General features: G+C 42.0%; 1 protein-coding gene across 2 annotated transcripts; it reads right to left on the bottom strand.

The window, feature by feature from the left end:
- Positions 1-441: 441 nt before the first annotated feature.
- PDZK1 (PDZ domain containing 1) lies at positions 442-11,626 on the bottom strand. Of its 2 annotated transcripts, XM_009504232.2 has the most exons (9): positions 11,534-11,626; positions 7,160-7,371; positions 6,612-6,852; positions 5,458-5,594; positions 3,988-4,183; positions 3,518-3,714; positions 2,821-3,015; positions 1,706-2,005; positions 442-710 (listed from the first exon to the last, which is right to left on the bottom strand). In XM_009504232.2, exons 2-9 carry the CDS (start codon positions 7,367-7,369, stop codon positions 633-635), a joined length of 1,554 nt encoding a protein of 517 aa, XP_009502527.2. In that variant the 5' UTR covers positions 7,370-7,371; positions 11,534-11,626; the 3' UTR covers positions 442-632. The 2 variants fall into 2 exon arrangements, with proteins under 2 accessions (XP_009502527.2, XP_064325539.1); XM_064469469.1 differs by lacking the exon at positions 11,534-11,626 and having other exon boundaries at positions 7,160-11,071.
- Between the last annotated feature and the right edge of the window lie 1,772 nt (positions 11,627-13,398).

Below are 13,398 nucleotides of genomic sequence, written 5' to 3' on the forward strand. Positions count from 1 at the left end.
ACCATGATCCACAACTGTTTGCAGAGGAGAGAGAATAGTGCTTAAACGCCTTGAGTTATGAATTATGAAGTTAGCTTAATGTTTGAAAGACATTTTTACAATATTAGCAGGAGAAAGGAGCGTAATGCACAGAGTACATTGGCGTATGCCATTTCACAGCAGTCGTACTGCTGTAAGTATAACAGAAGAGTCGCCACAGAGATTGAGTTGATGAACTTTGATTAGGAGAATGCCTCTCCTGGGAGATAGGGAGAAATCAGTTGCTCTTTATTAAGAGCTTATTCTTAAAAGGCTAAGATGCTTACAAATCTATAAAATATTTCTGCATTCTGCTGCAGTATACTTAATTATGTACTTTTAGTTATTTAAGCCTTTACAGAAGTAAGTGACTAACTGCCCACTTTACAAGGCGGAAAGACAATGAAGTACAATTGCAATGTGTTAAATGAATGCAAGTGTTACACTGAAGTGTTTGTTCTGGAGAGCTGCATTTCAGCAAGAGATTACAGTCCTTTACAGGTATGGCAATCCAAGGAATAGTTGAGCTCTGGGAGGTATAGTAGCAAAGAATGACTGAAGAAAGAGGATTTGGAAGGTTGGTGGTTTTTTTGTTCTTGGCATAGTTTGTCTCCTCACAACTTTGTGTCATCGTTGTTGTCACTGTCTGCTCTTGTAGAGGCAGCTGATTGTGAAGAGGCTGATGAGCTTGCCTGCAGAGGAGTAACAAATATGTTCTGATTATTTTTAGTTTGTAAACATGCTTGATAGTCTGCTGTGTTACGAAGGACTGCTGTTTTCATCTGCACTAATCATGTACTTGTCTGGATGGCAGAATGAATCAACAAATGTGATTTTTGTTGTTGAAGCGCTTTTTGGTTAAGTACATTTAGAGAGAAGTTTGTTCTATAGAGGTTTCCTATTATTTAATTCCCATACCTGCTGAATTTGCACACAAGTGGTGCTACCTTCAGATCTGCAAAATGCAGCTTAGTGACGAAGAAACTTATGAAAAAACTTGTAGCTGGACATTTGCAGACAAGGCTAATGAAGAAAAATGAATAGGAGACAGTATTAGTCTTATTTTTCCTTGTCTGTCACTTTTGCGTGATCAGAAAAGAAGCATTTAAATATTTAAGGCTGACCACACAGAGGGTTCAAAATGGCTGTTTCAAGAAGAAATACCTTCCTGCTTTTCTGACTTCTTCATGCTTCTTTTCAATGGCATGAAGTGAATAATTTCAAATTAGCATATTTCCTACAAAATGTCATCATAACCTATCAGTTGCTCTTCCTTCTACAAAATGATCTGTTTCAAAATATTTCACCTGATTTCCCCAAAAGTGGTTTATGCTTTTTGATGTATTTAAGCACTACTTTCCCTGCACTTTTAGGATTGTATTGCCTGTTTCCCATCTTCGTTAAGGATTACCGTATTTGGATTATTTTGCTCCATAAAATCTCTTGTATGAGCATCATTTCTGTCATTTAATGTTGCATTAAAGATACTCATCTGTATTATGTGTGGGGAAAGGGAAGAATTGTTTGTAGTAATCAGACCACAGGTTTCCTTTTAATAACATAGACTGACTTGTAAAAATCCAGGCTCAAGTAAAAATTCTAGCTTAGGAATACATACTAGCTGAAAAAATTCTCTTCCTATCCCCTAGATGATCCTTCAACATCTACTTAATGCAGTATTACTCACCCTTTCTCTTGGTTCAGGTGAGTTTCTCTCTGGATCTGTCAGATGGTTTTCTGTATTAGCAGGAAGTTCGGAAGTGTCACGGACTGGATCTGCCATAGAGGCTGTGATGGGAATGTTCTGGCTCTGGAAGTATTTGTAAGCATCTTTGCTGCACACCAGTAGTGTTAGTCTGTCGCCACTATCTTGGATTCTTGCCACCACTTTGTCATAGGATTCATTCATCACATTCAACCCGTTCACTTCCACCAAAAAGTCATTATTTTCTACACCTGCTGTGTCAGCTGGCCCGCAGTTTTGTACCTGCAAAGGCAAGTTTAAACTGTGATATTAGCATAAAACTTAAAGATGCATTCACAACTGATGGTTAGCTAGACTATTGTGTTACTGCTTTGCTTAAAAGATGGCAAAATAAGCATGGAGAAGGGGAGATTTGTGGGGCCAGAATGAATTGGGAGAGGCAATAGGCCTAGCCATAATAAACGTGGAACCCATCAGTTCGAGATTTAAGATGCATCTTGATTTTGCTGGACTTCAGCATGGTAGAATAGAAATGTGGCATGGTAGACTCATGAAGACAGGTGGAAACCCAGGTTTCTTACTATTTGCAGGTCCCTCTCCAGTAACTTTAAAGTTAACGATACTGTGTTTCACAGATTCCTTAGTAATGTGCAGAACCCCTCCTCTTAAGAAAGCTGAAGGCATAGACGTAATTTGAAACAGTAGAGGTTTGACTTTTGCCAGCTGTGGAATTCAGAGAAAGAGGGTCGAGGGGGCGGAGGTTTCTTTCTTATGTTTAGGATGTTCTAAAGTGAAAAACATCTATTTAAAATACTAATTTTAGCATGTCAGCATGAATAAAAGCAAAAATGAGGCAAAAGCTGGATTCCCCTTCCCTGTAAATGTCTAGCAGAAGGAGGAATGTTTTCTGGTGCTTATTTTTTATCTTGGTCCTACAATGTTAGTCTGACTTTAACAGTTACAGCTCTTTATCTGAGAGTGCGGGAGAAGAGGCTTGTCTTTTGTGGCTTTTCTTGAATGTTTTTGCAAGATGGAAGGGAGGAGGCTGTCCAACAGACTACCTGAGCTTTTCCTTGTTCCTCATTCTACATTAGTACCTCACTGATGAACAGTCCAGGCTTGTTCTTGATCATGTTTAAGCTGAAGCCAAATCCACTAGGCCCTTTCACCATCTTGCAGACTTTTGGCTTGTGGTTAGCTTTCTGCTCAGTGTGCAACTCCACTCTTTCCTCCATTTTCGCTGGAGTTGGATCTTGTGCTTTGTAGTAGTAAGAGAAGGGGGAAATTTGAGCCTGAAAAGAAGTGACAAATAAAACTTTGTTGACATAAAAACTTCTGTTGTGAAGCCTGTATTAGGCTTTCATGCTCAACTTGTTTTGTTTGAAACTTTTATAAAGACTGACACTTGAGCTGCAATGAAGAACTCTTTGCTATTAATTTCTGCTGAGTGGAAAACTACAGTGATCTATGTGAGAAGGAAATTTTGTTATTTGTTCATAAATGGTTACATAGCTGCGTAGCTCTGAATTTGTATTCTTAAACTTCTAACCTTTCTTGTGGTGTGTTTAAACTTTGAGTTGTTCCAATAGTGCCTATAAAAACATGGAAGAGGCCAAAAATTTGGCTGTTTAGAGACTGGCTGTGCAAGGGGAGTTGCTGAAATATGGATGCATCTTAGACATTCCCTGCAAGTCAAAGAAGTGTCTGTCAGAGCAGACTGTCTGTTTCATTGCTGCATATGTCTCTTCATAATGATAAATTATAAATTCTTAGCAGTAGTTTGCATTTTCTTACCAGTTTATACATGGCATCAGTCTCCTTATCCACTACCAACAGTGTGGTTTTTGCCTCAGACTGTTTAATTTTACCCACTACGCTTTCATGATCCAGACCATCCACTTGCTCGCCATTGACAGCTACCAAGATGTCATTGTCTTTGAGACCTGCCTTGGCTGCTGGGCTCCCAGAATCGACATCCTTGATTACATGATCTAGGATCAGAAATGAAAAGAGATTGACGTGAAGGTGTATGCTTGGTAAGTTTAAAGACACAAAAATGCATGGCAAAGGCTAATTGTCAGAATTGCACTTTGGGTTGAGATCATCTCCCTGATCTAGCACTTCTGTAGCACTTCTGTAACACTTCTGTAGAAGACTTTTCCTAGATGACCAGTAAGAAGCCAAAGAGAATGAGGTCTGCAAACTTTGTAGAGGAAGAAATTGTATAGCAAATATCATGGTCTGTGTGTTAACTTAGTTCTCACCACCCGTATTTTGTTCCATCCGTAGATAAAAGCCATAACCATTTTCTCCTTTGTGGATCTCACTAAGTCGTGGTTTGAGGGGAAGCAATCTTAGGTTGGCATTCTCTTTGCTCAGCACCATCTTCTTGCTTGTGTAATAGCGGTCTGTTTCTTCATTTGAAAGCAGAAACATAACATGATTTTCAGACTTCTTTACCTGTAATAGTACATGTACAGTCTCATATGTCACCCCTTCAACAACATGTGGGAGTGGTAGATACTTTGGTAGACGGTGTACTGATATTTAATGGTGGGTGGGTGCTGTTGATGAATGAGCCATATGGTGTAGGTCATGCTACTGTAAGTTGATCCCCTCCCCCCTCCCTCCCGCTGTCAGAAATTTGGACCATGACGAGGTCTTGGGCATGAAAGATCCAGTGCATATGTGAGGAAGTTTTCTGTATTTCATACTGTGTTCCTGACTTCTCTGGAATTAGCTCTAGCGTGCCATGAGGGTGGCATACAGTGCCAGTAGAATCCAGTAAGCCTCAGTGCTTGGCTTATCTAGATGTGGAACTCTACAACATAGACATATCATGCCATCTATACCACTATTCTAGATTACAGTGACAAGAGTCAAGTTTCTGTCACTCTTGGTCCTCTTTCATCTCACTCTATTACTGATTCTGAAGTTTTGGAGGTGTTTTTTGTCTGTTCAGCCTCTCCAAGTCCATCCTTCTCTTATTCTTTTCTAGTCTAATGGGTGTTGTCTTTACTCGTCTTAACCAGTGTCACTCCGGTGCTGATGTTATGGCAGCTCAGCAAAACGCAGGTGTTGCACAGTTCCATAGTTAGTAGTGTGCAGTAAATTGTGAGGCTGGAATGCCAGAGCATGTGCTGCCTGTGTCATGGCTCTGAAATCTCTTCAGCTCCAGCTGCGTTTTAGCAGTGCCAATAGTGGAAAGCTGGAAGCCTCATTAGCAATGTTCTTTGCAGCTGAGGCCAGGTAGTGAAATTACTTGCACAGTAACTTTCATTAGTTTTGGACTTCTTAACAGGAGAAAGGAACTACTGTCTAAAAATAATGAATTTTCCCTGTTCCATGCTAACTGTATCACCAGAGAGTTCCCCCTCTTCCTGCCCTGGAAACCACATTTGATGACTTGCCCTCTCACCATGAGGAGTATTTCCAGTACTTCTAGGAACAGAGTATGATTTATTTCATAGGGTTTCTGGCAGCACTATACTTCTGTTATTTAAAATTCTTTGGCCTGTCTTGATGGTAGTATTCATTCAGAGTCATTTTAAGAGGCTACTTGACAGCAGAGCCAAAGCAGAGGGGTACTCTGCCTTGTTGATGATACACGAATAGTAGCTTCCAAGATTTACTGTGAAGCATTCAAATCAGTCAGACCTGCCTCCTCAGTAACCTTGATAGGTTGCTGTGAAAGTGGGCCAGAACAGAAGATGAATCAGTATACAAACAAATACCTCTTCCACCACTTCCTCATGTGTGTAATTTTCCACATTTTTTCCATTGATTTCAATTAGGCGATCGTTATTTTGGACACCAGCCTTTGCAGCTGCTCCTTGTGATGAAAGCTCTACTATGAACAACCCCTTCTGTCCTAAAATAAATGAGAACTCATTACACAGGATAAGTCACTGAAATATGCCTGAATTTAATGGTTAAGGAAACTCAGCACTGATGTCCTTAGAGACTCTTGGTCTCTTCTTACGTGCAGATTACAGTGACACCACAAACCTTCCACATAGACACACCTCTATCTCTTATTCTGTCCTGAAAAATCACTTCTGTTGGGGAGGGAAGCATTTGTTTACTATCTGCAGCTCAAACAATCTTTTATTTTTCAACAACCAAGAGTGCCAAAGGGGCTGATTAAGATAGCTGAGAACGATTTGATTCCTGCCCTGAGGCGTGCACACACACACCCACACACACACACCCACCCACACCCACACACCCCCCAGTTTGAAGTAAGGAGCTGCTTTTATTGTTGTTTTATATATGTCATAATGTCCTGTGTTTGGACAGCTTCCATATTTGGTCTTTCAGTTATATTGCATTCCAAAACACCTTCTTTAGAGGTGATGCTTTCCAGAAGACTTCCCTATTCTGTGTCTGGCCTTGGAAGAAAGGCATGTGCCTTTCGAAGAGGATCAAAATCCCTTGCTTTCTAAATGAAATAATGTACAAATGAGGAAAAGTGTTTGACAGCTGTCCAGAATGTTGTGTGCTGTTACCTGAGGTGATATGGAAGAATGGAACAGGACTTTATATAGCATATTGAGTGTATATCTGGTATTTGAGCATGGACTGCAAATTTGGTTTTGGTAAGTGGGCTTAAATAACAAGCAGAAAATAGCATATCCTTTTTACCCTTTTTTCCCCCATCTTTTCTCCACCCCATAAGAAATGTGGTTCTCTGAAAACCATGCACTGCATGTGCTATACTGAAATGGACTAGAGATAGATCTGGGCTCATCTTACTGCTTCTCACTTTCTTTCTGTTAGCAAGAGCAGTTTGTATGTCCCTGTTGGCCCCCACATGTTAACTGTAGTTGTCTCTGTCCCTGCAGCTGCACCCACGCACATGCTCCCTTTCTTCTCCCCAGGCTCTCACCTTCTGTGGTTTTCAGAGAGAAGCCATAGCCTTTCTCTTCCTTCACTAGGTAGCAGAGCCGGGGTTGTGAAACTCCATTTGCTGTGGGTGGTGGGGACTGCTGCTCCTGCTGCTGTCCTGTTGACACCTTTTGACTCAGCTCTTCCAAGTTCACTCCCTCCTTTTTTGCCTTTTGATAAGATGCATCATCCAGAACAAGAAGTACAACGGAATTCCCACTGCTTTTGACAATCTCCACCACCTGCAGTGGACAAGGTGAAATGGCAAACAGGTACTAGAGGGATTGACCTAAAAGCACTCCCCAGGAAGGGTTGCGCTGTCTGCTGTTTTTCTTGTCTCATCCCTCTGCTTATGCACTATGGAGGCACCTCAAAGATACTTAATACCCATGGTGGGTAATGAATGATGCAGGGAGATAATCAGCAGTTGACTGCTCTTGGATTTCCTAGCAGAAGATACCATCAAAACTGGAAGAGAAAGCTTTGCATAGTGGCAGTGGGTCTGGGTAAGGGGGAGTGGTGTGGATCCCAGACTAAACAGAGATGTACCTGTGCATGTTCCTCCTTGTCTACAAACACACCATTAACCCTGAGGACTCTGTCTCCATCCTTCAAGCCAGCCTTTTCAGCTGGGCTGTTCTTTTCCACGTTCCGGATGAGATGCCCTGCTGTGTCTTTCTCAATACGCAGGTAGAATCCGTAGCTCTTTTGGGGCTTTTTGGTCACTTTACATTCTCGGGGCTGGAGAACAGAAGTCATCTCTACCAGACGGGATGGAAAAGATGTGTGAGTAAAACCAGTAAGCTTACCTAGATATGTTCCCTTTAAATACTTATGGAGACAGTTTGCTTCAGCATTCTTCAGTTTTGGTTTCCCTTCTTTATGCTTAGTTGAAGCTAGTTAACAAGGCTAGGGAGAAAGAACCAATCCCTTTTCCCTTTCCCTCCTTGCTTTTCTTTTCTCCCTGTCTCAAATGAAGTTAAGCAAGATGCAGAACTGGAAGAAAGAAGTTGTCTTCTGTGATGACACAGTGAAAGTAGAGGTGAGGATTTAATACCAGAAGTAATTCTTACAGAGGAAAAATAACAGCAGCACAAAAATACTGCAATTTTATAGAAAAGCTATGTGACAAAATGGGATTTCACAGAACTGCAGAATGGTCGAGGTTGGCAGGGAATTCTGGAGTTGGGCCTCATGTGGTCCAACTTCCCAGCTCAAGCAGCGTCACCTAGAGCCAGCTCCCCAGGACCAAGTCCAGACAGCTTTTGAGTATCTCCAAGGAGGGAGGCTCCGTTACCTGTCTGGGAAACCTGTGCCAGTGCTCAGTCATTCTCATAGTAAAAAAGTGTCCTTACATTCAGATGGAGCTTCCTGTGTTTTAGTTGTGCCCAGTGCCTCTTGTCCTGTCAGTGGGCACCACTGAAGAGAGCCTGGCTTCATCTTCTTTGCATCCTCCCTTCAGATATTTTTATACATTGATAAGTTTCCCCTGAGCCTTTGCTTCTCCTGGCTGAACAGTCCCAGCTCTCTCAGCCTTTTGAATATCTCCAAGGATGGAGACTCTACAACTTTTCTGGGCAACCTGTGCAGATGGACCAACAGGTGGGATCAAGGAAGGACCTCATTGTCCTAACCAGGATTTCCTGTTCTGTTATTTTAGCTAAACAAAATTAAGTTTCAGGAAAAGACATTATAACTGGAATGTTATTGTTAATGAGTACAAGGTTTGCATTGGAGGGTGGAAAGCAAGGACTATAAAGGAACTAGGAAGACCACTGTCTCCACTTACAAAGCTTTTTTTTTCTTCTAGCTGGATTCGATATCTCTACATCTCAATTTTCATACAAAATGGTGCACCTGCTTTATTTCTGTGTCCTTTAGAAGTTACTGGTAGAGTCAAAGTTCTTGGAGCTGTCCATGTTTTCCTCTGCTGCTGAATCCTAATTAAACACTGTGATTCTGATATGAAGAGGAGCTAACAGAGCTATTTCACTTTGGTATATCATTATATGCGAGACATGGATAAGATATGAATGCAAGTATTATGAGGTCTAACAAAAGTGCAGAATATTCAGGCATATACCTACTAACAATCTGAATGTGCCATCAGGTAATCGTTTGCAGGAGAGGTAACGTAATACTACCTGGTCTGTCTGGAACAAAATGGAGGAGTTGGGACAGTGTGCTTATCTTGCAATTCTCACATGAATCCTGAAATGACCATAAAGCCTCAGTCTGCTGCCTGACTGAAACTTTGACTCCAACTCTGACTTTAACAATGACATGAGATGTAATCAAAATAAAAATGTGATGTTGTGTGAGAAAGAAATTAAATTTGGTTTAGAAATGACAGGCTGCTAACGTAACAGTAGTAGTTTGATTAAAATGATTTCTCAATGAATTTGTGACAACTGGAGCAGAATTTCCTGTCAGGGTCTCCAGGGTGCTGTGTTACTTCCCCAGATAATTTGAGGTCAGGTGGTTAAAGGGTATACTTGATGCTGGGGATTGCTACCAGATTGCTGTTAGGCAGTGATCTTTGTCCTCTGGAGGTTTTCAAGCAAATCTTCCTAGAACCTGTGCCAAGGGCAGGAAGGGGTTTGGGATCAGACAGTATGGATTTACTGATTTTTATGATACCTCACGAACCTGATAACTTTACATGATGAGTATGCTGGCTCTGTGACAGGCAGAGAGCAGTGGATGCTGTTCACCTTAATTTTTGCAGTGACTTTGATACAGTCTCTAGTACAGCCAGTGTAGCTGCTATGGTGATATACGTACTGGAGAAGCAGGCTACCAGATGATGCAGAAAATTGGCTGGGCCACTAGGTTCAGAGGGCTTTGATCAGTGGTATGTAATCCAGCTGTTGGCTGGTTATTAGTGGTATTCTTCAGAGTTGGTAGTGGGGCTGATACTGTTTAACATCTTTATTTATGATTCATTTATTAATCATATTAATATTAAAATAATTATAATTCATTCTGTTAATTTATGATAAGGACAGTGAGACATCCTCAATAAGCTGACAGATGATACCAAATTGAGGGGGAGCAGTCAATAGGCTAGAGGTTAGGGTTGCTATTTAGAGGGACCTTAGCAGGCTAGAGAAGTGGATTGACAGGGACCTCATGAAGTTCAACAAAGAAAAGTGTGTGTGTGTGTGTGTGTGTGTGAAATATCTATCTAGACCATGCACAACAATACAGGCTGACTGCTGGTTGGCCAGAAGGCAGCTTTGTTGGGCACCACTCAGGTGTCCAAGATGAACGTGAGTTAGTGGTGTACCTTTGTGGTGAAGGTCAACTGTATACTGGGTAGTATCATAATGTAGCCAGCAGGTCAATGGAAGGGATTTTCCACTCTCTTTGGCACTTGTGGGACCGCATGTGAGTACTGTCTTCAGTTTTGAGCTCCCCGAGTAATTGACATATTGGAGCTAGTCCACTGAGATGATTTAGATTTTGGAGCACGTAATGTTTAAGGAGGCTGAGAGCGCTGGGTTGGTTCAGTCTCGGGAAGAGAAAGTAAAGGGAGTATCTTATTCATGTCTTCAACTGCCTAACCGGATTGTGTAGAGAACACAGAGCCAGTCTCTTCTTGGAAGTTAACAGTGGTAGAATGAGCAGCAACAGACACAGGCTGCAGCAAGGGAAATTCCAATTAGACAGCTGTAAGAACAGCTTTTCATCTTGGGGGCTGCCAGATACCAGAACAGGTGCGCAGAGAGGGGCTGTGGAATCTCTGTCCTTGAAGATACTTTACCTGGACAGGGCCCTGAGCAACCTGATCAAAGTTAAGCATGTTTTGTATGGGGCATTGGACCAGGCAACCTCCCAAAGTCCCTTCCATCCTAAACTCTTCTATTCTTTGAGGTAATGAAACTGGTTTGGGTAATGTGTATCATTAGCAGGAAGCAATAATTGTGACCAGGGAACAACTCCAAAAGTAGTTGTCTTAGGAACTCCTACCAAAGATCCACGATGATAGGGGAACAAGATGAATGAAGACAACTTCTTCCAGTTGGAAACTCCAGGTAATTACCAAACTTGATTTGTATTATACTGGAAAGATCTTTTTTTTTCTTCCTCTCTCTACTGACAGAAGTCTGTCAAAAGGCCAAAGTTGTGTTGCAGAGATTAGCCATTTATCACAGCCTAATAAATACTAAAAAAATTCATCTGTTTGCATGTAAAGATTTTTTTTTGCAACTCCATGTTTTTTTCTTCTCTTTCTATCATCTATGTGGCTAATGTATGTGGGGACTGGCCTTCTTTCCTTTTTCCTTTTTTTAGAACTAGCTGGCAGTCAGTTCCTTCCATGATAGCAGCCTACTGCAGAACTACCTCTGTGGCTACCCATGCTACAGTTTGCTATTGAAGCTGAAAGTACATTGTTGAGGTTAGTTGGGCAGCATATAGAACAACATGGATGTGTGGTGGGGGCTTGGCACAGGTGTCAATTAAGGTAAAGAATATGGGGAATTTCAGCATGCAGGGATAGGAAGCCTGCAGATCATGATTTACTTGTTCCCCTTGGTCAGGTGCCTTGTGCTTTTCTGAGTGACTGTGTAGTTGCACTGGGACTAACTCCATACAGGGATGGACTGCCCTATTATTTGGACATTGTTTGGAACACATCAGAGTGCATTGTTCGCAACTACAACTTAAAGCCATTTTTCTTGACAAACATTGGGAATCTGTACTAATTCCTGAAGTTAACATGCAAAACGCGTGGTACACAAAGCTGAAGAAACAATGGGCTTTTATAGGAAAGATTCTCTCTTCGTATTTAGAGGGAAGGTTACAGTGCATTGGATACCATTCCTTTTAATCCATGAAAGCTTTACATGCAAAATTATTGAGATCGTAAAAAGGAGTTTTCTAAGGGAAAAGGGATTAGCAATAAAAGGAATTTCTTACCTGTATGTCTGTGTGGAGCAGCCTTCACAGGAATTCTTTTTTGCTGTCCCTCCTGTGGCTGTACCTATAAGTAAGGCTGGACTTTGATTGGGCAAAGGTTGATTTAAAAGATGATTTATTTAACCAAGTTTCACTGAATATGTTCAACACCTCGATAAGCAGCCTTGTCTTTGTCTGCAGAAGTGATAATCACATGCACTTCTCAGCAGCTTTGAATTTTGTTCTACCGATAATTATACTCAAAAACTCAGTCAAGGAGGTCATCGGAGGCAAGCCTGATCTTTGCTCTGGGCAAAAGCCTTCTCTAGCTATAAGAAATGTCTTAAAGGGAACAGGTTTGGATTGTGGTGGTTTGGCCTGGGCGAGCAGCATTTGACTGCAGATCAAGATGTTACCAGTTTGAATCTGTGTGGCCCATGCTGGATGCCAAAAAAAAAAAAAAAAGACTGTGATGGGTTAGCCTTGGCCAGCAGCCAGATGCCCACCAAGGTGCTCTCACTCCCCTCCTCTACAGTACAAGGGGTGAAAATAGGATGAAAAAGCTTGAAGAATCCAAGGTAAGGACAGTAACTGGGAGAAATACAATGAAACAATGGGCTCATAATCGAGGGGTGGCCCTGACTGTTGAGGCCATCATGCTTGTGAAATATGCACTGCAATCAAGTGAGTAAAGTCTCCCTGGAATAGAGGGAGGGAGGTGGCTGGGATATCAATACGGTGAGGCCTGGCAAACTGGATATACTGGACTGCTGCTCTGAACCTGCCAAGGCAAGTGCTATGTGTTTACCATGGTGGAAGTGTCTCCTGGGTGACTGGAGACATACCCTGTAAACGATGCTATTGCTTGAAATGCCATTCTGGTCCTTGAAAGTCAAGTTCTGTGTCACAGTACCCCAGAAAGAAGCAAGTCAGTGCAACTCATTTCTGAAATAACTTCATACACTCCTGGGCCAAGAAACATGGCACTGATTTGGTGCGTCATGTACCTACCACCCACAAGCCTCTGGAAAGACTGGATGATACAATGGACTGTTAAAGACTATGCTGAGAGCATGAGGTGCTGGGGAACGGAAGCAGTGGGACCTAAATTTAGCAGAAGCCTCTTGGGTGGTTAACACCAGATGATCTACTAACTGCCCTGGTTGTGCCCAGACAAAGCCCCTACATACTTTGTGAGAGGAGATGAGGTCCCTGTAGTACATATAGGTAAGTGTCTGGGGAAGGCAGCGTGGGTTTCTCTGCCTTGGGAAAAGGAAAGCCCATTTGTGGGATTGTCTTTGCTCAAGGACCCAGGTGCATTTGGTGGATAGCGCAGAAAGTAGAAATCTGTTGTGTACCTCAAGGAGATTTATCCCTGGGGGAATATAATCCATAATTTGACTTGTATGATATAGGAAGTAATACAGCAGGATCACCTGAAGCAATGGAGAATGGGCCTTACAAGGAACCATGTGAGTGCAGCGCTGACCCAGCCCAAGCGGTCTTGTTGGATTGCTGAGCGCCACGCTGCTTCTGGCCTGAGTTACCCCCTTGACAGATAGGGCCAAAGTCATCCACTGTTCTTATGGACATTTTGGGGAGGGGGAGCATGGACTAGGGGGATACCTGTATATATGTCAAGGGACAAGGTATAGTGGTTAATGAGGATGTATAAACCTGACTGTTGGATGTAAAAATGGTTTAAGTATGTAGTATAAGTTGTAAGTGTTGGTAAGAAGGGATTTCAGGAATAAGAAATAGAATGAAAAGGCTTGATGAGGTAGGATGTAGAAATTAAGCAATGTATGACTGGGACAGAGGATACTTGATAATTTGTGACCTGAGCATGATGTGAATGATACAAAATTAAGGGGTTAAGATTGTAC

Source organism: Phalacrocorax carbo, chromosome 1, assembly GCF_963921805.1.
Source record: "Phalacrocorax carbo chromosome 1, bPhaCar2.1, whole genome shotgun sequence".
In the NCBI taxonomy this organism is placed as follows: Eukaryota; Metazoa; Chordata; class Aves; order Suliformes; family Phalacrocoracidae; genus Phalacrocorax; species Phalacrocorax carbo.

Coding starts and splice junctions, on each gene's coding strand:
- PDZK1 (XM_009504232.2), bottom strand. CDS start 7,369: ATGACTTCTGTTCTCCAGCCCCGAGAATGTAAAGTGACCAAAAAGCCC. Junction 4,184..5,457: donor ATGAGGAAGTGGTGGAAGAG/GTATTTGTTTGT, acceptor GTACTATTACAG/GTAAAGAAGTCTGAAAATCA. Junction 711..1,705: donor CACCTGAACCAAGAGAAAGG/GTGAGTAATACT, acceptor ACTCCTCTGCAG/GCAAGCTCATCAGCCTCTTC.